Source organism: Trachypithecus francoisi, unplaced genomic scaffold (assembly GCF_009764315.1).
Source record: "Trachypithecus francoisi isolate TF-2019V2 unplaced genomic scaffold, Tfra_2.0 Lachesis_group12, whole genome shotgun sequence".
Lineage (NCBI taxonomy): Eukaryota > Metazoa > Chordata > Mammalia > Primates > Cercopithecidae > Trachypithecus > Trachypithecus francoisi.
The window spans coordinates 25,626,993-25,652,577 of NW_022681457.1; the positions used below are offsets into that span (position 1 = coordinate 25,626,993).

General features: G+C 40.0%; 1 protein-coding gene across 1 annotated transcript in view; it reads left to right on the top strand.

The window, feature by feature from the left end:
- ROR1 (receptor tyrosine kinase like orphan receptor 1) overlaps positions 1-25,585 on the top strand; it is a 428,145-nt gene that overhangs the window by 274,490 nt on the left and 128,070 nt on the right. Inside the window, exons 3-4 of the mRNA XM_033225148.1 lie at positions 10,329-10,616; positions 11,372-11,402. Coding sequence (XP_033081039.1) covers positions 10,329-10,616; positions 11,372-11,402 — 319 coding nt within the window. The remainder of the gene's footprint in view (positions 1-10,328; positions 10,617-11,371; positions 11,403-25,585) is intronic.

A 25,585-nucleotide genomic window follows, 5' to 3' on the forward strand; every position in this document is an offset into this window, starting at 1 on the left:
TTTATTGTTGTTGTTTTTAAGTTAGGCCCTTACTAAGTTACAGTAAAGCAAAGTAATAGCTGGTGGTTTTGTTATTATTATTAGGTTTGGTTTTACAGGGATGGGAAAAGCTGCAAGTGACTTCTTGGAATGTAGATGTACCCTTAACCTAAAGAGTTGTTAGGCCTATAGATTTACTTAACATCCTAGCCTTCAGCTAAAGATGGGGGTTTCGTTTTTAAAAATTTACCATTTTAAAATTGGGATGGATGAGGCTGAGAAAGTTAGAAACATGATTGGGAATATTTCACCAAAACTCAAGGACCAATTCTCAAGCCAGAAACTTTGTATTCAAAATTTCAGTTAAAAGATTTTGGTCATATTATATAAAAAGCAAGTCATTGGCCTGATGGTTAAGTGTGGTTCTGCTCATGAATTCTAAGTATTCCCACTTAAAAATTTAAGTGAAAAAAACACATGTGATAGATATAAAGTAACAAAATGATACCCTCTCATAATAAAAATACTTGAAAATTTGAGGTAAAATAGATATTTAAGCCACAAAAATTCACTTTCTATGTCTGTTCAGCTGCTATAATAAACTACCATAGACTGGGTGGCTTATAACACAACAGAAGCTTATTTCTTACAGTTCTGGAGGCTGGAAGTTCAAGATCAGGACACCAGCATGGTCAGGTTCTCCCTGGTGAGGGCTCACTTCCTGGTTCTCAGAGAGCCGTCTTCTTGTTGTGTCCTCACATGGTAGGAGAGGCAGGGGGTGTCCCTGGGGTCTATTTTATAAGGGGACTAATCCCATTCGTGAAGGTACCACCCTCATGACCTAATCACTTCCCAGGGCCCCACCTCATCACCCTGAGCATTCAACATATACATTTTAGGAGGCCACAAACATTCAGACCATATATCCACAAAAGCTTATAATCAGGAAAAGGTCTCTTAGAGTAACCTAATTGGTGGTTACGAAGGATCCCATTAAATAACCTGCTCCTGGGGTAAAAATAAAGACTGGTAAAAATCATCACACCTTTGGTGTGGGAAGGAGGTTTGATCTCAGGTCAATTAATTGTGAGAAAAGTTATTAATGACAGTATGTTATAAAATGCAGATTGGGAGTAGGGACAGGAGAATAGTGTCAATGGAACTGAGTTCCAGTCCTACCTGTGTAGAGTCTAGTTATGCTAAGACCTATATAAACCTTGGTATCTTCCTTAAAAGGGAGCTGGAAAATCATATATATATATATATACACACACACACACACACACACACACACACACACAGGATTCTGGTGAGGACAAAAACGCAATAATACATGTAAAATACCTGATAGAATCAGTGCCCAACACATGTTGTTCCCTTCTCCTCCCACCTTTATTAATTATACCTGAGACATAAAGCAATCTAAATGCTGGAGACCAGCCACTCTCATTTGGTAAAGATCTTTTCTTAAAAGGAAAAAGTAGTTTCCCTGAGGTCTTAAGAGTGTATTTACATACAATTGGCCTATTTGTAAAAAAGACCTATTCATTAAAATAAGCCTCTAACTAGCAAAATCGAAGTTTTCTTAAACTCCTTTGAGTTGCTCCATGTGCTCACTGGGCTTCCTAAGGAAAGACCTATAAAGGTGGCTGTCTTTCCCCATTAACCCTGATTTATAGGGGTTTTGCTCTAAGTGCGTGTTTGCAGAGCCATTCCTAATGTATGTGTGTTCTCTCCCCAAAAAGGAGGCACATTATTGGCCATTTGTTGTCTTTGGTCCAGTGGATACTCTAACCCCACTCTTACTACTCCGTAGTCAATAGCCCAAGCTCAGCTTGTGTTTTCAAGAAAATGTGTTTGGCCAGCACCCAGCCCAGCACAGCACTTCTTTTCTTTTCACTTTTAACCATCATATCCCCTGGTTTCCAGCAGGTTCATTCAGCCAGAAAATGTTTATCTTCATTGTGCCACCTCAGTACTTAACCTGGGGCAGAGGTTTGGATACTGGAGAGTGCAAGACCAAGGGTTGGGTTGGAGATGCGGTTTCACTCTTTATCAGTAATGTGACTGTAGGCAATACACTTAATGTCTCAGCATTGGTTTCTCTTCTAAACAAGGGATTGTAGTGGAGAATACTCCTGAGGATTTTTGACGAATAAATTAATTACAGGGTTTAGCAGGAAGCCAGGCAAGAATCAGGGGTCAGGAAATGGTAGTGATAGTTACTGTAACCAAGTGTTCTCTTACTCACTGCACAGGAGAATCATCTGAAGAAGGGCTTTTAAAAATGCTCATGTCTGGATTCCATCCTCAGACAATTAAATTAGAATCTCTAGGGGTGAGACCCAGATATCAGTATTTTTTTCTGGAATGCTTTTGATATTCCAGAGATGGATTATATCCTTTAACCCCCACAGCGTCCCTAATGGGTAGGTATCATTATGAGCCCATTTCACATTTGAGGAAACTAAGGCTTATAGAGGTTAAGTCACAGCAAGTAAGAGGTGGCCCTCAGATATGAAGCCAAACAGTCTAGCTCCAGAGCCCATGTTCTTGGTTGGTGTGACACAGTCTATTATTATAAGTAACGTCTCCAATGATGTCCAGTGAGAACTGAGATCCAGCAGGTGGGTTCATCCGATGGCCTTGGGTCCCTTCATACCTTCAGGTTACCTACCTTCTGCTTTTACCTTCAGCCCTGTGTGTTTGGGACTTCCCAGCAGCCCTGTGTCAGATAACGAACTGTGGTTATTCAGAAGTCCCCTGCTATTTTCAGCTGATTTTATTAAACTCAGCTTGTGGCTTCGACTCAAGAATGTGCAAGCTGATTTAGATTATGCTTTGCATTGAGTTTATTAAGATAAAAAATATTTCCCGAGATAGTGAGTCAGAAGTATTTATGGTGAAGTGTGCTGAAAGTGAATGCAGGTTGATAGCGTGAACAGAACGTTCTCTCCAAGTCAAATGTGATGACCTAACTGTGTCTGGCAGCCTTCCTTTATGTTTAGCTAAGCATTTTATTTCATGTTGGGAACCTCCTCCCTCTTCTGAAAAGCATCAATCATGTGGGAGGCTAGAATTTTGGCATGTGCCTCTTTTGATACCGAGACCCAGGCCCTAAGCCTAATTGTGACTGGCTCCTCGGCTGACTGGCTGGGTTGCCATGGCAAAGGACTGCTCGACTCTTTATATCTCAGTTTCTCTCACCTGTCAAAATGGGAATATAACTCTTGGCCCCACCTCCCTCCCTGAGGAGAGATGGGGGCACTTTGAAAATTAAGTAATAAATGTTGGGAAGGATTTGTGGATTTGCGGATGTGACATCTTGTCAAGTGGGTAAATAATAAATGGGGTGTCTCCAAAGCTAATTTGCCTAAAATTCACTTGAGCCTTCCATTTACTTCATCAGCCAACGTTTATTAAATGCCTATGAAGTTCACAATAACACATGAAGTGCTGAGGGGAATACAAAAAATGAAAAAAGGAGGAAATAGAGTCTCAATTCCCAGAAAGCTCATAAACTAACTTTTTTCTTGCAGTTTGCTTTTTCTGATTCATTAAGCCTCAGTACAGACCATGCCTGCGCTGTATTTAGAAAGCTCCTTCTCAATGATGACTTCCAGTTACGTCATAAGCAACTAGTGGTGATTTAGTTGTTTTCAGTACCAGTGGGTATTGTCACGTGCTTGATGGACTCATAAAAAGGCAAGAATATTTTTTAGTCCAGGTTATGAGTGGTTCAAAGGACAATGAAAGACTACAGGTTGGATTCATTGGGAATCTGATTGCATCAGATCAGAATATGGTCTCTGCTGTTCAAAGGCCTGGGTTTGGGTCCTGGCTCTGCCACTCTCTGGCTGTGTGACTTTGGGAAATTCCTTAATTTCTCTGTGTCTCAATGTCCTTATCTCTAAAATGAGGTTAATTTTAGAGTCTACCTCATAGGATTGTTGTCAAGTTTAAGTTAAAATGCGTAAGATGCTTAGAATAGTGCCTGACATTTTGTAAATGCTCAGAAAAATGTTAACTACGATCATCACTTTCTATTGTTAATGGGAGAAAATGGTGGCACTAAAAGGATACTGGCATTTCATTTTCCTACATTGTAAAAAGAACAAATCCTTTTTAATTCAGAGTCCTAAACTTTTGCCCAGATCTGACACAATCGCTTGGGATTGTCCCAAAGCCCCAAACTGCTTGTTCGGAAATAGAAAACATGCCATCCAAGCCACTCTGCTCTCTGATTCATACTGCTCAGGGCCTGAGCTAACCCATTTTGTTCTGAAAGCCTTACACCACTCTAGGACGCTGAGGGCTGGGAAAGGGCACCTATGGAGTGTGATGGAAACAGCACTGGGCTTGGTGTCCAAATCCTGGCTTTGCCTTTTATTAGCTGGGAACTCTGAGATAGGCCTTTAAGTCCTCTGAACTGCGGTTTACCCATCCTAATTGTGCAAAAGCAATGGTGGGTGAAACTGCTCAAACAAATTCAGACAGTGGCACCAACTGTGTACCAAACTAGTGGTCACTGTACATTCCACTGCCATATACTTGCAGTTGAAAAAAAATCCAATTGCACTTAAGAATGTCTTCCATGAAGCAGTAAAAATTATTAATTGTATTAAATCTTGACCCTTGAATACACGTATTTTTAATATTTCATATGGCAGATGGGCAGTATACGTAAAGTACTCCTGCCAAATACTATGACTGTCTCAAAGAAAAGCATTTGAGTTCTGAGCTGAACTAGCCACTTTTACTTTAAAGAATGACCAACAGAAAAATTATGCTTATTCTTGAATATTCTTTAAAATGAGCAAAATGAACCTGCCACTTGAAGGAAACAGTAGTATTAGTTGCCAATAATAAAATTTGAACTTTTCAGAAAAAGTTAGAATTTTGCAAAACTTTTAGCCACCATCACAAGCTTGACAGCTTCTTCCCAGTCATAACTGATGACACTGGTGGTGATATTAATGCATTGGAGCTTTCTATATTAGATAAGTGAGGGTGTCCACATTTTGAAAATGAGCATAACTCAATAGACCAATGTTTTCTAAATGGGCAACACATGATGTTACAAAGTCATATGTAGGTAGAATAACCATTTAAAGTACAAGATAAATCAATCCATTATAATGTAATAGATTATGAAAAGTTTATTGATATGATTTCAGATTTCACTTTGCAACCAACCTTTAAGAAACTACCACCTATCGAATTTTGGTGTAGTATCAAAGAAGAATATCCTAAATTATCTGAAAGACTGTTAAAAACCCTTCCCTTTTCCAACTGTGTGAAGCCAGATTTTCTTCAACTAAAACAACATACCTCAACAGATTGAATGCTGAAACAGGAGGCTTCAGCTGTCTGATTTTAAGGCAAATAATAGATATTCAATAATAAAAAAAAGTGCCACTTTTCTCGCTGTTTTTGATATATGCATGTGGAAAATATTTTTCACAAAATATTTTTATTAAAATATTTATATTAAGCAGTGGGATTGTTTTTATTTTTAAATAAGTTAACAAATATTTTAAAACATTCTCCCCTCAGCGGCATCAATATTTTAAAGATTATCTAGGAGTCCTGAGACCAAAAAATTTGAGAACTTCTATCCTATAATGTGGAGTCTGGAGCCAAAATAATTTGTTTTAATCTCACTTCTACTTACTGTCTGTGTGATCTTGGACAACTTTCTTAGCCTCTCTGTGCCTTACCCTCTGTGTTTTCCATGTGTAAAATGTTCATAACAATACCTGTCATGATGATAAATACCATTTAGATGTTAGGTATTATCACCATCATTATGATATCATTATTGTTGTCAGTGTCATCATCATCATTATTACCAGTATTAGCACTGGGAGATATCATTTGCTCAGGGACACAGAGCTAGAGGTATATTCAGTGGGACTTGAACTTTTCCCTTAAGCTAGACTATACCCTACCTCCCACTTACCATCTGCCGTATCGACATTTGCAGTCTAGGGAAGAAGTGAAAAAAGGATGAGAAATCTTCCGTAGCTCAAGCACGTATCATCAGAGCTACTGAATCAAATCACTGAAAAAGGTACAAACAGCCAGGTTTATACATAGAAGCCAGATTGCTTTGTCTGGCATTCAAGCTCACTGGACACCTGCTACCTGTCATCCAGTTGTTCTGCAGCTGCCCATATAGAAACACAAACTGTCTCAGAAGAAACAGACCCAATCCCAAAGGCCCAGATTGTGAATCCAAAGCCCAGGGAGGCGAAGTGATGGCCTGACACACATCGCTAGTGAGTGGCAGAACTGCTACATGAGTCCAGTGTGTATTCCCTCTGGACCGGACACCTTTGCTGGGATGCCCAGGTGTTCTCTGAAGGGAATGACTAGTCCAGAACCAGCAGTGGTCACCTCAAGCTTTGGGTGTAGAGAGAGAATGGGTCCCCTAACATGGTCCATGAGGCTACCACAGAAGGATCCAGCTGGTTCTGGGAAGAGAATGGATCATGGCCAGAGGCTTGTTCACAACAGGAAAAATAGCAGTCAGTAACAGAAACGCATTTTTGTTTGATTTTATTTCAGTCACAGAATGCTTTTGTGTTCTTTAGGCAAAAGACTGTTCTGATGCTTCTGGTCTTTGCCAAACTGAGGACCAGACTATCTGTTAGTTCTGCTTACTAAGTAAGCAGCTACAGATGGCCAACAAATTTGAACCTTCTTCTTTGTCAGTGAAAAGTTAAAACCAAATTCCCCATTTGTGGCAAGGCTCCTTTGTTCAGTAAACACAAAGATCTATTTACATTTCTTTTGTTCTCTCTGGAAACGCACTGCTTGGGTCATCTACTACACTGATTTCAAGGTGCCCTGCAACCCTCATGTTTGTTTTTAGATAGATATTTTATAGAGCAGATCAGGTGAGGTGCCTGGCCTCTGGAGGGAAACCAGAAAGAACATCGGCTAGCACCCATGGCTAAAGCTTAGGCCCATTAACCAGACAGGCTTGGCTGCAGTTAGGGGAAGAGCACAGCCCTGTGGGTATATGCATGTCCACGGCCCACCTAGGTTTAGGGAGATATTCCAACTCTCAAAGGGTCTTGTGGCACCAAATCCCAGCCCTCAGTGGGTCTCATGGTACCAAAGCAGTCTGGTGGAGTGAAAAGAGTTGGGCTTGGCAGCCAGAGAGATGCAAATTGGACCTCAGTTCTGCTACAAGGCCTCCGGCAAGTCACTAAACCTCTCTGATCCTAGCTTTCCTCATTGTAAAACAGTGATAATGCCTTCTCCCTTGCAAGGTTAGCATACAGGTGAATATTAAAGTAAAGCCCTAGCATATAGTAGGATTTCAAAATAGTCCATTATTGGTCCAGAACTGGCCAGCTGCCTCAAATGGACTCTCTTTAGGTGCTTGGCTGAGCCTGAGGATTAAAGGCCATTAGTGATAGAAGCTTTGGGCAGTTTCCTGTGTAACCATGGGGCAAGTCTGCCAATCTCTGAGACATGACTTCCTCATCTGCACTGGAAATCATAGTAATTAATGTGCCTTTCTTACTTCTCTAGATTGTTAGAGGATAACAGGAGACAGAGGCTGTGAAAACATTTTGTAATGTGAAAAGCAGTATATAGAAGTTATTGTTATAAAAACAATAGTAATAACATTAATTAACATTTTTGAGTGCTTAATTTTTGCCAAACACTGGTTGAAGTGCTTCCCAGATGTCACCCACTTTCATTTTAATCCTATTCTAACAGTTCCCTCAGATAGAGCCCTGTTTATTGTTTTAGTTTTTCAGTTGGTTGAACTGAGGTACCAAGAGGTTAAGTCACTTGCCCAAAGTCACACAGATAGGCAAGGGGCTGACCTGAATTCAAACCCAGGCAATCAAATTCCAGAACCTGTCCAATGGAGTATTTATCGCTATGCTTATAGTGGCATTGTTATGTGATTGCTGTCTCTAAGCTTCTCTCCACAGAGGGTACATAGTTATCTATTCTCAATGAATGATATGGGGCTATAAAGGCATGATAATGGCTCCATAGAGTCATCTGCTAATTAGTCTCCCTCCTTTCTGGGCATACCTCAAACATCTTAGGAACATAGGTGCTTATATCCATGAGCAAACACATTCGTGGATTGAGTATAGTTGTGTATAGATTAGAGAAACATGCCCAGAGATAGAGATCAAAATATAAATGTTAGGAAGCAAAGCATTAACAAGATCATTTATGGGCTCATGAATCTGTTGTGAAGGATAATTATTCATTGGCTTAAGTGAGATGGAAAGTGTCATTATGGTAATGCAGTCATCATGCTTAATCTCTTTCCTACTGCACACGTGATAAATGCCATTCATATGTGAGACACACTCCTGTGAGGCAGCCCAGACGTTAACAATGTTTCTTCTGAATTTGGGGGGGGGAAATTAGAGCAAATAGTGAATCAATTATTTTTAGCATTTATGAGCTCATTTTACAGATATTTGGGCAATTAAATTACCCAGTTAAATAGCTCAGAAAAATGTTACTTTTCAATAAACTTCCATTAAATTTAACAAATTTGCTGTGTTCTACCTGTGCTGTCCAGTACAGTAGTCACTAGCCACATGTGGTTATTTAAATTTAAAAACTGAAAAAGTTGCTCCAGCCATATTTCGTGCATTCAGTAAACCCTGTGTGACTAGTGGCTATCAATCAGACAGTGCAGATTATAGAACATTTCCGTCATCGCAGAAAGTTCTGGTGGATATCGCTGCTAGACAGTAGTATACATTGAGGATGCAGTGATGACCAGAACATTCCCTGCCCTGCCCTTCTGGGGCTTATAGCCCTGCAGTGAAGACAGCTGCTGAACAAGTCACCGCAGATTTGAACCTAGGGAAGGACATAGGACAATGAGAAGGTATGGCAGGAGATCTACCCAAGAAGGGGTGCCTAGGAAAAATGAAACCAAAGAAAGCTCCCTACACATGAATAACAGAGCAAGTTTTTAAAAGAAATCAAACTTAATTAAAAAGAAATACTGTAGTCCCAGCACTTTGGGAGGCCGAGATGGGTGGATCACGAGGTCAGGAGATCGAGACCATCCTGGCTAACATGGTGAAACTCTGTCTCTACTAAAAAATACAAAAAAAACTAGCCAGGCGAGGTGGCGGGCACCTGTAGTCCCAGCTACTCCGGAGGCTGAGGCAGGAGAATGGCGTAAACCCGGGAGGCGGAGCTTGCAGTGAGCTGAGATCCTGCCACTGCACTCCAGCCTGGGCGAGGGAGCGAGACTCTGTCTCAAAAAAAAAAAAAAAAAGAAATACATTATTTTCTCTGCGACTGGATTCTACAACTAATATTAATATTGATGTTTAAATACTTTGTTAAGAATAAGCTTAAATAAAACTGATTTTGTTATTAAATTTATAATGCAATGAATCTTAAGAGGAGCCAAATGCAAAATGTACGTGCAGCATGATTCCATTTATATGAAGTTCTGAAACAGGCAAAATTACCCTATGGTAATAGAAATTAGAACCTTAGTTGCTTTGAGGTGGGGTGGGAGGGAATGGTTGGGAGCAGGGACCAACTACAAAAGATTGAGGGAGTACTTTCTGGGGTGCTGATGTTCTATCTTGATAGGGGCATTTGTTACATGGGTGTATGCATTTGCCTGAACTCATGGAACTGTATAACTAAGATCTGTATATTGCACAGTATTATACATGAATTAATCTATATATATGTGATTGAAAGAATTACATATTGTAACATGCTATGGTTGATAGGAGTAATATTATGGAAATGTCCATTGCTTTATTGCTCTGTCTGCCTCTGACCTGGCCTTCATAACCTTATGTTGTCAGTAACATGAAAGTTTCAGGCACCCTTTCTGATCATGTGCCATGTGGATATGAATGTGTTGCTCCTACTTTTCCAATTTTTGATGCTTTCTTTCTTATCAAAAGTGAGCAAACTGGAAGGATGTTTGCCAGGATGTTTAAAATGGTGTTATTTTGGGGTGGGGAGATTTGAGATGAACTTTATTTTCTCTCTCTTTTGCTCTGTTGGAATTTGGAGCAAGGAATGTATATGATTTTTATGATCTGAAGCACAAAAGCTCATCCATGTAGTCATTTGGAGACTTTGAGTTTTATACTCTGATTAGTGACAAATTTTCTTCCAAGCAGCAGGCTCTATGGGTGGTAATTTAGCAGTCCTGTGGTCTTAGTCAGTGTGATTGTTTCTTTCCTTGTCTGTCTCGCCTGCCTCTCCTGCTCAGCCTCTCTGTGATCCCGAGGGTACACTGGAGAGGATTTGGCTGCTTAGAAGCATTCTCAAGCCATCTGCCGCTCTCACCTGCCTCCTCTCTGTGTTCACAGATTCTTACCTGACCCTTGATGAACCAATGAATAACATCACCACATCCCTGGGCCAGACAGCAGAACTGCACTGCAAAGTCTCTGGGAATCCACCTCCCACCATCCGCTGGTTCAAAAATGATGCTCCTGTGGTCCAGGAGCCCCGGAGGCTCTCCTTTCGATCCACCATCTATGGCTCTCGGCTGCGGATTAGAAACCTCGACACCACAGACACAGGCTACTTCCAGTGCGTGGCAACAAACGGCAAGGAGGTGGTTTCTTCCACTGGAGTCTTGTTTGTCAAGTTTGGTAAGCAGACCCCTACTGGGAATGGACTTTGGCCCTCAGCCCAATGTGATAGGATGGCTAGAGTCCACAGGGACAGGAAGGAAGGAATGCACACTTAGTGAGAATGTACTCTGTGCCCACAATCCTAAACCTGATACGGTTGTACTCATTTTACACATAAGTAAACCAATGCCCAGCAGTTAGTTACCATGTTACCCAATTACCATGTTACCCAGCTAATAAACAGCAGAGCAGGAAGGAGGTCCAGATCTTTCTGACCTCACAGCCCCTACTTGAAACCATCGTGCCATTGAGCTCTTTTCAACAAGGATGCTCCTTGTCCAAGAAGTTGGAAATGTTTGCAGCGTGCATAGTCCTTTTCCTGCCATCAAGAACTAGAAGGAAGCCCTACTCATTGTTGCAATCAACACCTTCATGCAACCACTCAGCCCATTGGAAACTTCCTGCATAGTTTGAGGATGCTTACTCAATTCACTCACTTTTGAGTACTTGTCTCAGCATTTTCAGGCCCTGAATTGTGAGATGTAGACACGTTCTCACTGGTGTGTTTTTTTGTTTGGTTTGGTTTGGTGTTTTTTTTTTTTTTTTTTTCGTAGAGATGGTTGGGGGAATAGAGCAAAACAATAAATTCCAGAAAAATAAATACTACCTCTGGGTGGTTGAGAAATTTAATTTGTAATGATTTGACTGTATCCATACTCACCCTCCAATAACCCAGACTGACTGTTTCTTTTGTTTTTCTTTCATTTCTTCAGGCCCCCCTCCCACTGCAAGTCCAGGATACTCGTAAGTACTTTTATCTCCTTTCTTGTCCTTTCCAAGTATTTCTCCATGGTTTTCTAGGGCAAAGGCAATGTTGTCCTCTTTTTGAGCCAAAACACTGTGTTTCCAGATGTCATTCCATTTTGCCCTGCCCTCATTCCATTTTGCTTGTTCTCTGCTCTAAAGATTCACAGGAGACCACCATTGGCAGAATTCTCAAGTGTAGTAATGTTGATTTTGAATGATCAAAGCAAAAATCTTCCATTTACTATTTTAGAAGGAATCTAACATTTAGTGGCAACAATGGATTGATTTGGTAAAATCAAACAAAAAAATGATACTGTGCTGGCATAGGAACCTTTACTCTCGCGGTCTTTGTTTCTGCAAGCATTTTTGATGCATTCATTGTTGATCGGGGCAGCAATTAGGTAATCACTTTATTTTTTATTCCCTTTAAAAAACTCAAAAGCAGAAGTTCTGGCCGGGCGCGGAGGCTCACGCCTGTAATCCCAGCCCTTTGGGAGGCCAAGGCGGGCAGATCACGAGGTCAGGAGACCAAGACCATCCTGGCTAACACGGTGAAACCCTGTCTCTACTAAAAATACAAAAAGTTAGCCGGGCGTGCTGGGAGGCACCTGTAGTCCCAGCTACTCGGGAGGCTGAGGCAGGAGAATGGCGTGAACCCGGGAGGAGGAGCTTGCAGTGAGTGAGCCGAGATCGCGCCACTGCAGTCCCGCCTGGGCGACAGAGCGGGACTCCGTCTCAAAAAATAAAATAAAATAAAATAAAATAAAACGCAGATGTTCCAACTTACACTGGGAAGGAAAGTCCCAAGCCTGGATTGAGTTGCATGGAAGTGTGAGTCATTTTGAGTCCCTTGTTAATGGAGTCTGAAGGTCCAATTTCTTTCACCGATGCTATTGTTGATGCATTTGTCCTTGTTCTGGTTAAAGGATTCTCATCTTTCACTTTAAGAGTATCTACTTGGGGCACTTTTCTTTATCTATATTTTTATTTTGGGGTAAGGACTCATTTATTAAAACTCATACTCTACAAAAAAAATCCTCAATACTCTGTAGACTTTTGAAATACAATTTTTGTGGCTCTGCCACAAGAACATCCAAATGTCTGATCTAGACTACACCTATGGAAATATAACAGCCACTTAATTTGCTCCAATCCCCTCTGTGCCACTTAATTACAGTGTGGGGTATTTTAATACATTCATGTGTGCCTGGAGGCCCAGTGGCCCACAATCCCATTAATGAAATAGGTAATGGGTAAAAATAAACATTGGCCTTCAGCCACACAGTTCTGCTATTTCATCAGCTAGTTAAAGGCAACTGTAAAAGAGTCTTTAAAATCACTCAAGTGCTAATTGCATTCTACTTGCTCAGGTAGAAAATGCTGATTGATCTTAAAACAGGTCAGAAATTTGGTCACTCTGCCTTGCATTTCTTGATGCTAATCTGTTTTTTTGTTTTTTTGTTTTTTAAATGGTCTCACCATTGGTTATATGTGGAATCCTTTTGAAGTCTTAGTTAAACAAAGATTAAAACTTTTGTTACTTGTAAAAATGTCTCCCACCCTGGTACCTTATTTGTTCCTGTTAATCTGTGTTTCAAATGTGGCTGATAATCTATATCCCAGGCTGATTAATGTGGTTCACTAATCTGCCTTTATTATTAAGTACTGTGTTGTTGACTTTCAGCCTGTTGTATTTACATTAGAGTTCTTTTTATTATCAAAATTATGATTATACCCTTCTATGATCTTGAAGTTTTCATTCTTCACTGCTGTCTTTCTGATGAACCCAGTCTAGGTCTCTCATGGTTTTTAATTTTATACGAAGATTTTATACCGCTGTTGTGTACCGATATCTATGGAGAGGGTATTGAAGTTCCTTAAAGATGCTCAACCACAGCTAAAAGTATCCTTTGACGTCAGGCATCCATGTTTTATATTAGCTGTCAGATTATCTATTACATTAGTCAATAATAGCATGAAATGTATAGTTACCATGTTTGCTTGCAGGGAGTTACAATAAAATGCAATTCAAATTAGAAATTCCATGGGACCTTTTACAGTTACATTTCCATTCTGTTTTTGGCATTCCTAGTTGGCATTTTGGTACCTTTTTTTTTTTCTTTCCTAGTGATGCATTCTGCTCTTTATCTCTTCTCTTAATTGCCACCACTTTCCCTGTCTCTAGGAGTTCTTCACTTCCTGAGACTAACTCCCAAAAAGAATGCTGGTTCCCATCCCTAGCCTCGGAGTAGCCCTCAATAGGCAGCCAACCCTCTTTCCAAGGGGACAGGCAGAACATAACAAAATGATAGCCATAGGAAATATCACAACATTGAGGTCCCTCTGAAGGTTGTTTGTCAAATTGTACACTACTATTTCCAAAAGAGGAGTGAAATACCATTGTAAATTGCTCTGTTTATTTGAAAGTGGCACAGAGTTACTGCAAAAGAAATAAAAGGAGCATCTATGACCCAATTCTAACATTCAGAACGTAAGGACTGTGAAATGCATTAGGCATATGAAACCTGGTGAGAGCTGAGGTCCACTGAGGCAACAGGACTACACAACTCCTGCCTGGGAAGGGCTTGTAGGGACCCTTGGGACTATGGCCCAGAAAGGCACTTGTCACTTGCTCTGAGGGACTGCATCAGGTTTCCACATGAAGCTTTCGGAATGGTATTTTAGTTTATAGTAGGAAGAAGCTTGATATTTTAGTTTGGTTTGCATTCATAGATTTAGGCTTCATTTCTTCTGTCATTGCTGGGTCCTGGCCTACCCCTAACAATTACAGGACCTGGGGCATGAGTACAAGTGGAAGTTCACATACCATATACCTAAATATTTAAAAGTTACAAATCAAGCTAGCAAAATTGTTGAATAAAATATGTTCTATCCTCCCACAGTGTCAAATATACCTTTTTAACGATAAAATTTTAAAATACATAGAAAGTTATGGGGTATTTTAAATGATTAAGAGCCAGGAACTACCAAAAATGGCTATTTTAATCATTATTATGCATGTCTGGATGTTTTGTTCATGGGCCAAAGATATTATATCTAATTCATAAGTTATATATTAGTTCCATAAAAATTTGTTTGCCTTCCTTTCAGGTAAATGACTACCTAAGTTGTTTTATGTAAGATTTTTACAGTGTATATTCTATTGATAACATTGCTAAATTAGACAAATTTTCTTTTTCTTTTTCTTTTTTCTTTTCCTTTTTTTTTTTTTTTTTTTTTGACAAGGTCTGGCTCTATCACCCAGGCTGGAGTGCAGTGGCGTATGATCTTGGGCCACCACAACCTCTGCCTACTGGGCTCAAGCTATCGTCTCACCTCAGCCTTCTGAGTAGCTGTGACCACAGACACGCACTACCGTGCCTGGCATATTTTTGTATGTTTTACAAAGATGGGGTTTCTCCATGTTGGCTGGACTGGTCTCGAACTCCTGGCCTCAAGCAACCTACCTCCCTTGGCCTCCCAAAGTGCTGGGATTACAGGCATGAAGTACTGCACCCGGCCTGAACAAATTTCGTAAGTTCTTGTTGTTCTTCCTTTTTTTTTTTTTTTTTTTTTTTTTTTTGACAGGTTCTCTCTCTGTCATCCAGGCTGGAGTGCAGTGGCATGACCTTGGCTCACTGCAACCCCTGCCTCTGCATTCAAGCAGTCCTCCCACCTCAGCCTCCCAAGTAGCTGGGACTACAGGTGCCAGCCACCATGCCCAGCTGTAACTCTTACGTTGTAAAACTAATTTAATTTGGAGAAACTTTACTCCCCAGAGCCAGTGGCAACTATAGTTATCAATAAAATTCCTAAAGTGATACTTAAATTTGGAAATGAACTAAGAATCATATATGTCATGTTCAAACACAGAAATGGGATCATATATGACAATCATTATTGTAGAATATATTACATAATATTATAATTTAATCATATAAATCAATATCATACTTCATACATTATCCTAGGTTTATATAAATTTAAGAATAATCTGAATTGTTTAATGTGTTAATTTTCTTGGGCTGCTGGAAAGTATCACAAGCTGCATGGCAAAAACAATAGAAATTTAGTATCTCATAGTTCTGGAGGCTAGAAGTATGAGATCAATGTGTTCATGGGGTTGGTTCCTTCTTATGGCTATGAGGAAAGATTTCTCTTTTCTAGAAGTGTGTCAGAATTTTTCGGTATTCATTGGCTTATAGATGCATCTCCCTAGCCTCTGCCTTGGTGTTCACATGGTAGTCTTCCTACATGTGCGGCCCTCAATTTCCCCTTTTTATCAGGACACCAGTCATATTGTATTGGGATCCACCATGATGACCTCGTTTCAACTTGATGACCTCTGTAAAGACCTATTTCCAAATAAGGTCACATTCCGAGGTGGTTGGAAATTAGGACTTCAAGATACATATTTGGGGAGGACATGGTTCAACCCATAACACTTGATATTGCAAAGTTTTTCTCAGCCCTGCAAAACTCTTGCAAATATTATTCTAATCTGTGAGAGCTTTCAGAAGCGCTGGTTTTATATAATGAAAATAGATGCTTGATAATATTGGGAATGATAGTTTGTTGTGCAAGAATCTTTTGCATTAAACTGAGAGGAAGAATTTGACACATTGGTTAATTGATCTTTTCTCCCGCTGAAGTGGCTCTGCCGCTGTAGTTTCTTCTAGGCTCTAAGAAGTGTCCATCTCCTCCATTGGCAGTGTCACAATACACCAAACTTTGACCGTATGCAATTGTGGTCACCTTTTATTCCAAGGACAGAGGGCAATACATGTAGAGAAATGTTCCCTGGGCCAGAACAGTGCTGGTCACAGCAGTGGATGTCTAAGGTTTTGGTTACATTGTGCAAGCACTCATTGCCAGATCCCAAGAGGCGAAGGGTTCCATGCATACTCTTTACTCTCATTACATATATTCTCTGTGTATTTTTTGTATGTAGGCCCAGGGCAGGAGCCTTTCTCTCTTTTTTTAATAACAGTTTTATTAAGATACAGTTAACCGTAAAATTCACTGTTTTGAAGTGTGCAACTCAGTCTTTTTACTATATTCACAAAATTTTGCAACCCTCACTACTATCTTATTTTAGAACATTTTCATCATCTCAAAAAGAAACTTCTCCCAGCTATAGTAGCTTCTAATTTACTTCCTATCCCTATGAATTTGCCTATTCTAGACATTTCATATAAGTGGAATCAGACAATATTTGTCCTTTTGTGTCTGCCTTCTTTCACTTAGCATAAGGATGTTGAGGTTCATATAAATTATAGCATGCATCGGTGCTTCATCCTTTTTATGCCTGAATAACAGTCCATTGCATGGCTATACCACATTTTGTTTATCCATTCTTCTATTGGTGGACATTTAGATTGCTTCTACTTTTTGCTTATTCTGAATAATGCTGCCATGACCGTTCATGTGCACTGGAGAGTATGTGTTTTGAATTCTCTTGGGTATATGCCTAGAAATAGAATTCCTGGGGTATATAGTAATTCTACGTTTAACTTTTTGAGGAACTGCAAAACTGTTTTCCAAAGGGGCTGCAGCATTTTATCTTTGCAGAAGGATAGTATATGGGTTCCAGTTTCTCCACATGCTCTCCAACACTTATTTTCCTTATTTAAAAATTATTTGTTTATTTATTTGTTTGTTTATTTATTTATTTATTTAAAATGTATTATAGCCAGCTGGGTGCAGTGGCTCATGCCTGTAATCCCAGCACTTTGGGAGGCCGAGGCAGGTGGATCTCCTGAGGTCTGGAGTTCAAGACCAGCCTGGTCAATGCGGTGAAATCCCCATCTCTACTAAAAATACAAAAAATTAGCCAGGTGTGGTGGTAGGCATCTATAATCCCAGCTACTCAGGAGGCTGAGGCAGAAGAATCACTTGAACTCAGGAGGCAGAGGTTGCAATGAGCCGAGATCACGCCATTACACTCCAGCCTGGGCAACAGAGCAAGACTGCAAAAAAAAAAAAAAAAAATTATTGGCCGGGCGCGGTGGCTCAAGCCTGTAATCCCAGCACTTTGGGAGGCTGAGACAGGCGGATCACGAGGTCAGCAGATCGAGACCATCCTGGCTAACACGGTGAAACCCGTCTCTACTAAAAAATACAAAAATCTAGCCGGGCAAGGTGGCGGGCGCCTGTAGTCCCAGCTACTTGGGAGGCTGAGGCAGGAGAATGGCGTAAACCCGGGAGGCGGAGCTTGCAGGGAGCTGAGATCCGGCCACTGCGCTCCAGCCTGGGCGACAGAGCGAGACTCCGTCTCAAAAAAAAAAAAAAAAAAAAAATTATTGTAGCCATCCTTGTGAGTGTGAAATGGTATCTCATTGTGGTTTTGATTTGCATTTTCCTAATGACTCATGATGTTGAACATCTTTTCATGTGTGTATTGGCCATTTGTGTTTTTTCTTTTCTTTCTTTTTTTTTTTTTTTTTGAGACGGAGTCTTGCTCTGTTGCCCAGGCTGGAGCGCAGTGGCCGGATCTCAGCTCACTGCAAGCTCCGCCTCCCGGGTTTACCCATTCTCCTGCCTCAGCCTCCCAAGTAGCTGGGACTACAGGCGCCCGCCACCTCAAGCGGCTAGTTTTCTGTATTTTTTAGTAGAGACGGGGTTTCACATTGTTAGCCAGGATGGTCTCGATCTCCTGACCTCGTGATCCGCCCGTCTCGGCCTCCCAAAGCGCTGGGATTACAGGCTTGAGTCACCGCACCCGGCCCATTTGTATGTTTTCTTTGGGGAAATGTTTGTTCAAACTTTTTACCCATTTTTTAAATTGAATTAATTGTCTTTTTATTCTTAAGATGTAAGAGTCACTTATTTTGTGTATATACCCTTATTAGATATATGATTTGCAAATACTTTCATTGTATGGATTTTCTTTTCATTTTCTTGATAGTGTTCTTTGAAACACAGAAGTTTTTCATTTTGATGACATCCAATTTATTACCCATTCTTTGGTTGGTTGTGATTTTGAAAATCATCGCCTAATGTAAGCTTACAAAGATTTACTCCTCTATTTTTTTCCTAAAAGTTTTTATTTACAGTTTTAGCTCTTACATTTTGGTTTTTGGCCCATTTTGAATTAATTTTTGTGTACAGTGTGAGGTGGGAGTGCAGGTTCTTTTGCATGTGGATACCCTGTTGTCCCAATATCATTTGATGAAAAGACCATTGTTTACCCATTGAATTGTCTTGGCACTCTGTTAAAACTAATTAATCATGTGTCTATGTGTCTATCCCTATTCAGTTCTACATAATCTTGATTACTATAGGTTTGTAGTAAGTTTTGAAATCAGGAAATATGAGTACTCTGTATTAGTATTCCACTGGAGAAACAAAACCAGTAAAATTTGTGTATGTATACATATATAAAGAGATGCATTACAAAGAATTTGCTAAAATCCTTAGGGCAGGGAGCCAGGAGGCACAGGCTAGGAACTCTGGAGAAGTTGCTCATGCCATAGTCCACAGATAGAATTTCTTCTTCCTCAGAGAAACTTCTTCTTAAGGCCTTTCATCTGATTGGATCAGGCCCACCTAAACTATTGAGGATGACCTCCTACAACCAGTCAGTTGATTGTAGATGTTAATAAAATGTATAAAGTACGTTCACAGCAACACCTAGACTAGTCTTTGAATAACTTGGGACTGTGCCTTGCCAGTTGAGACGTAAAACTGGTCATCACATCTTTCTATATTGTTCTTCATGACTTTTTTTTGTTGTTATTCTGAGTGCTTTGCATTTCCATATGAATTTTAGGGTCAGTTTATTAATTTATGCCAGAAAGTCAGCTGGAATATTGATAAGGATGACATTAAATCTGTAGATTAATTTGGGGAGTACTGTTGTCTCAACAGTATTAAGTCATCTAATCCATGAGCATGGGATGTCTTTCCATTTATTTAACTTCTCTAAATGATATTTTGGAGATTTTTGTGTGCAAGTCTTGCTCTCTTAAATTTATTCTTAAGTATTTAATTCTCTTTCATGCTATTGGAAATGGAACTTTTTTCTTAATATCATTTCAGATTATTCATTGCTACTACATAGAGGATGAAATTAATTTTTGTATATTAATCTTATATCCTATACCCTTGCTAACTTAGCTCTTGCACTTTTTTTGTGAATTGTTTAGGATTTTCTATCTACAAGCTTGTGTCATCTGCAAAAAGAGATTGTTTTACTTTTTTCTTTTCAATTTGGATGCCATTTACTTATTTTTCTTTCTTTATTGCCCCTGGCTGGAACCCTCAGTACAATGTTGAATAGAAGTGGTGAGAGTGGACATCCTGGTTTTTTTCCTTATCTTAAGTGAAAAGATTGCAGTCTTTCACCATTGAATGTGATGTTAGCTCAGTTTTTCTATAGATGCCATTTATCAGATTGAAAAAGTTCCCTATTATTCCTATTTTCTTCTGTGTTTTTTTACTATGAAAAGCTATTGGATTTTGTCAAGTGCTCTTTGTGTGTCCATTTAGATGATCATGGTGGGGTTTTTTTTTTTTTTGGTCCTTCATTATATTAATTTGATATATCACATTAATTGATTTTTGCATGTTAAACCAAGCTTGTGTTAGAATAATTTCTACTTAGCCATAGTATATAATTTCTTTTTATCTTTTACTGGATTCAGCTTTCTGGTATTTTGTTGAGGATTTTGAGTCCATGTTTATAAAAGATATTGGTCTGTGCTTTGCATTTCTTGTGATGGCTTTGTCTAGTTCTGATATAAGGATAATATTGGCCTCAGAATATACTGGAAGTATTCCTTTGTCTTCCATTTTTTAAGAAGAGTTTGTAAAACATTTTTGTTAATTATTTAAATGTTTGGTATAATCACCAGAAAAGTAATCTGGGCCTGAATTTTTCATTGTGGGAAGTTTTAAAATTACTAATTCAACTTTCTTACTTGTTGTAGGTCTATTTAAATTTTTCTATTTCTTGAGTCAGTTTTGGTAGTTTATGTCTTTCTAGAAATTTTCCCATTTCATTGAGATTATCTAAGTTATTTTATTCCTTTATCATTCTTTTAATTTCTGTAACATCAGTAATAATAGTCCCTTTTCTATTCCTAATTTTAATAATTGGTGTCTTCCTTTTTTTTCCTTGGTCAGACTAGCTAGTCTAACTAAAGATTTGCCAATTTTGTTGGCAAAGAACTAACTTTTGTCGAAAACTGGATATTGAAATAGTGTATTGTGACAACTGTGGAAATCAGATTGCCTCTCCTCTGATGTTGCTGTGCGTTGTTTTTGCCATTTGTTTAGTGAATTTCCTGAATTAATTCTGTATGGTCTGTATTTTCTGTCATGTACTCCCTTTAAAGAGAGGAGTCTCAGCCAGGCGCAGTGACTCACGCCTATAATCACAGCACTTTGGGAAGCCGAGGAGGGCAGATCATGAGGTCAAGAGCTCAAGACCAGCCTGACCAACATGGTGAAACCCCATCTCTACTAAAAATACAAAAATTAGCCAGCCATGGTGACATGGGCCTGTAATCCCAGCTACTCAGGAGACTGAGGCAGGAGAATATCTTGAACCTGAGAGCCGGAGGTTGCAGTGAACTGAGATTATGCCACTGCACTCCAGCCTGGGTGACAGAGTGAGACTCCATCTTAAAAAAAAAAAAAAAGATGTCTCCACTCAGCCTAGTAACTAGTTAATGATTGGACAGAAATTTCCTTAAACCGGTAAGTCTCCTACCCTTTGCCAAGAGGTTTAAGGAAATCTCTGTCCAATCATTAACTGATCACTAGGTTAACTGAGGAGCTCCAAATTCATCCTGCCTCCTCTAGTGACAGCTGGGGTGCTAGTTTTCACGGTTACCACAGAACTTGAGAAAGGAAAATGAGAATAGGGCAAATTAAAATGCCATAAAATTCCATTCTTAAAAAGCATTAGTTTTTTTCCTGTCTGTCCATTCTCTCACCTATCTTATGACATATGAGAAATCCTAACATGGGACTTGGTGTATAATTAGCTTTGAATGAATTTAAGTTTTCTTTTATCTTCTGCAGTCTCCTGCAGAATCAGTCTATAAAAAGGGCATGGTTAAAAAAAAAAATCTATTTCATAGGGTTGCTGAGAAGATTAAATGACATAATAAGATGATGCATATATAGTAGCTAGCACTGTACCTGACACATATTAGGAGCTTGATAATATTACTAACATTATCATCATCAATGCTATCTGAGCAAAGAGGCTATTCCTTCTTTCCAGTCAGAGTTCTTCTGTTGGATAATACTTCCAGCTGTGAACCCCAACCAGAGACCTTGAAGCCTTTATTTCCTTTTCTCTCATTGGCCTTTGGCTAAAGTCCCTTTCTGCAGAGGACAAAGTGACCAGCTTTTGATGAACTATTTTCCTCTTTTATCCATTTCCAAGTGTTAGCCATAGTGAAGAAGCGTGGCTGGGTGCTAGCCCAACTCAAGAAGTGATAATGTGGTATGCAACCCAAGATAAACTCAAGGATAACTTTCAACACAGCTACTCAAGCAGTTCAGGGGTGAGACATCTTGTAGAGAGGAGACCAGGAAGTCACTTGGCAGCTGGGCCAGGACACAGAGCACCATTGCTCCAGTAAAGCAGCTAACCTCCATCTCTTCATCAAACCATCCTAGACTCAGCACTCTGCAGAGAAGGAGCAGATGGAGGGAATGTGTGGAGAGATTAGATAAGAAGGATTTCCCAGTCCAGTGGGGGAGTGAGTAAAAAGTACAGAAGGTTGAGAAGCCGAGCTCTTATGTCACAATCCACCCCCATCACTCAACAATTCCCACTGTAGGAATAAAGCCTGGAAACTTTCCTATTAAAATAGTACTTGTGAATATTGGCAAGTGATATCTTTGTGTGCAGGGCACGTTTAAAGGGAGAAGGGCGAAGATACATCCTTGTCTTCTAGGAGTACAACTTTTTGAGAGCTTGTTCACCAGGCTGTGAGTTTCTCAGTCTATCTGTTTCTCAGTCTGTTAGTAATGAATGTGTCTCCCACTTAGCACAGCAGCTAGCACATAGTAGATGCTTAACAAATGTGTGTTAAATTGAACGTTGGAAGTCTGTGTCCTGAAAGCTTTTCTTCACATACGACAGGGTTTTTCATTTGTTCAACACATTTTTACCAAGTTTTTTTTCTGTGTTCCAGGTCTTTGATTAGCTGTTTTTAAGTCACAGAAATGGGTGTCAGGAACAAAACCAGTCAAAAGCCTTCATTCTACGTCATTTACACTTTCCCTTCATACATTTATAAGTTTTAATATCAGCTTCTACAATAGGTTGCAGAAAAAGTAGTGCTCAAGGAATGGAGAAAATGTCTACTCCAACCTTGGCTGTAGGTGAACCAAAAACCCCAGAGAAGTCAAAGTGTACTTTAAAACAGTGCTTCTGAAATTGTAATGTACATATAGATCACCTGGGGTGGTTGTTAAAATGCAAATTCTGAAAGAGCACGTCTGGGAGGGACCTGGGACTGCATTTCTTACACTCTCCCAGGGGGTGCTGGTGCTGCTGGTTCACACACTTAGAGAAGCAGGGCTTTAGAGAAGAGGTGCCTGGCCAGATGCTAGTTCTTTCTATGTAACTCACTAGTTCACTAGCCAGTGACCCTGGGCAAATTTGCTTACTTTCTCTGGGCCCCAAGTTTCTTTCTTTGCAAAGTGAAGCACTTGGGTTCAATGTCTTTTGTGATTTTTTTTCTATCTACATTTGATGACTAACTGAAACTCAGTATTTCCTCTATTATAGTTAAGATCTTTCCATTGCTCTGAATTTCATGCAATTTGCTCCTAGATTCTCTTTCTGTACCCTGAGGTGTTAATGACCCTCTTTTATCTGTCAGGAACTTCTATCCTGTCCATTCTAAATAAGATCTTATCTAGGTAATTTCAAACAGTGTGAACGATTTTTCCAGGGAACTCTCACCTGGAAACACTCCCTTAAATTCTGAAGTGACTGTGGTATTGTGCCCTCCTGGGTGCAGAGGAAATTACTGCTCCTTTTGCTGGTCAGTAGCAGGCTCTGCTTGCCTCCTGTTAAATAGAACAGAATTTTGCCGTATTTCTTCACTAGGCCCCTGCCATGTTTGGTGACTGCCTGTGTTTTAAATTGAATGAAAGGATTATAGCAGGAGGCAGTGTGGTGGTGGATTCAGCCTCTTAATGTCTTCATTAAGACATTAATGTCTTAAGTGTTTGTTGTTGTTATTGTTGTTGTTTTAGATGGAGTCTTGTTCTGTCACCCTGGCTGGAGTGCAGTGGCGTGATCTCGGCTCACTGCAAGCTCCACCTCCCAAGTTCATATCATTCTCCTGCCTCAGCCTCCCGAGTAGCTGGGCTACAGGCACCCGCCACCATGCCCGGCTAATTTTTTGTATTTTTAATAGAGACGGGGTTTCACCGTGTTAGCCAGGATGGTCGCGAAGTCCTGACCTCATAATCTGCCCGCCTCAGCCTCCCAAAGTGCTGGGATTACAGGTGAGAGCCACTGCTCCCGGCCCATGTGAGTGTTGTTAAAACACTGACCTTTTTGCCTGACTGGTAGGCCCAGAAGGCTGATAAGAAAACAAGATTTCTAGCTTTGCATGTGTGACTTGTGAATGCAGGTTCATTATTGATTCATCACATCTTATACACTCATAGAGCTTTTTGAGGGAAACAACTGAATCTCACAACAAGCACAGCTAATGACATGTTATGAATAATCTTGATGATGTTAAAGGGTGGCTAAGCATAATGATCGGTTCTTTGCATAAACGTTGTATTTAATTAGCCTTTGACTTTGTAGAGTAGGAAAGATACTCCTCTACCCTCTTAGGTTCTGTGGCTGGAGCCTGTGAAATGAATTTTGAAAAGACAGATTAACGAAAGAAAAAACATACAAATTTTATTTGATGTTAATATTTTTACATGACACAGGGCGTTTCTTAGAAAAAAGTGAAACCCCAAAGATATGGTTAGACCCAGGGGCTCATATACCATTGTAATCAAGAATGATACATTTTGAAGACATGATAAGGCAAAGGAAAAAGGTTTGGGATAGGGTGGTAAATTGTGGGAAAGTGACTAGAAAATGCGTGGAAGAAGCTAATGGAAAAGAAGTGTTATGTTAGCAAGGTTTGTTTGTACAGATTCCTCTCATCGTCAACTCATCATCTTCTGTGGCATGAATGTTTTCTTCTTTGTGGTTTAGGGAGGAGATCTTTCTCACAGGCAACGTATGCCTTGACTTTTGATAGAAAGGGGGAAGACAGCCCTTCCTGAATCTTTTGTTTCTCAGTTGCCTTCAGCCCAAAATAGCGACTATGCCAGTGAAGCATAATGTGGGATGGCATATTCTAATCCCCTCCAACTTCTTCAGTGGAATGTGCAGGTTTCTTCTTTCTTTGTTAAGCCTCTGACTTTTGTCAGTGTCAGTGTTGACAATTTTATCTAATTGCTCTCCTCTTTTTTAAAAATTATTTAAAAAAATTTTTTATGGATAGTTTGTCATCTGTTGCTGTCCTCTATATGTCTCTTTCTCTGTCTCTCTCTCTCCCATACAAACACACTCATTCACACAGTCACACATGCTCCAAAAGCAACAACAGCTGGGGTCTCATTATCTAGGGCAGTGCTTCTCAACTCCATCTCGACCTTAGACTCACCCAGGGAGCTTTATAAATTACCTATACCTGGGCTACACCCTAGATAAGATAAATCAGAATCTCTCAGAGTGGTGCCCAGTCATGATATTTTATCAAATCACCCCAAGTGATGTCATGTCCATGCAACCAGATAGGACCCTCTCCCATCCCCCTTCTCACCTGAAAGGAACTTGTGTTAGTCCAGCTCTACCTCTCCCTCTCTCTGCCCCAATGCCATATTGTAGACACCAAAGGAGTTGCAGCAGCAGAAACTTTGCCTGGATGGCAACATGCCTACAGCATCACCAGGATCCAATCAGGAAAGCAGAACAAATTCTGGACTGTTTAACACAGGGAATTTAACGTAGGGAATTTGTTACACAGGTGATGAGGTTTGCCAAAAAAAAAACAAACAAGGAATTGTGATGCAGCATCAGCAGCAGACAGAAACCCCAGCTACACTTAGGTTGGAGGAACAAATAGAAGGGGTAATATTACCAGAGCCTAGGTTTCGGGTCATCTTTGGAGGCTGGAATGGTGGCATGTCTG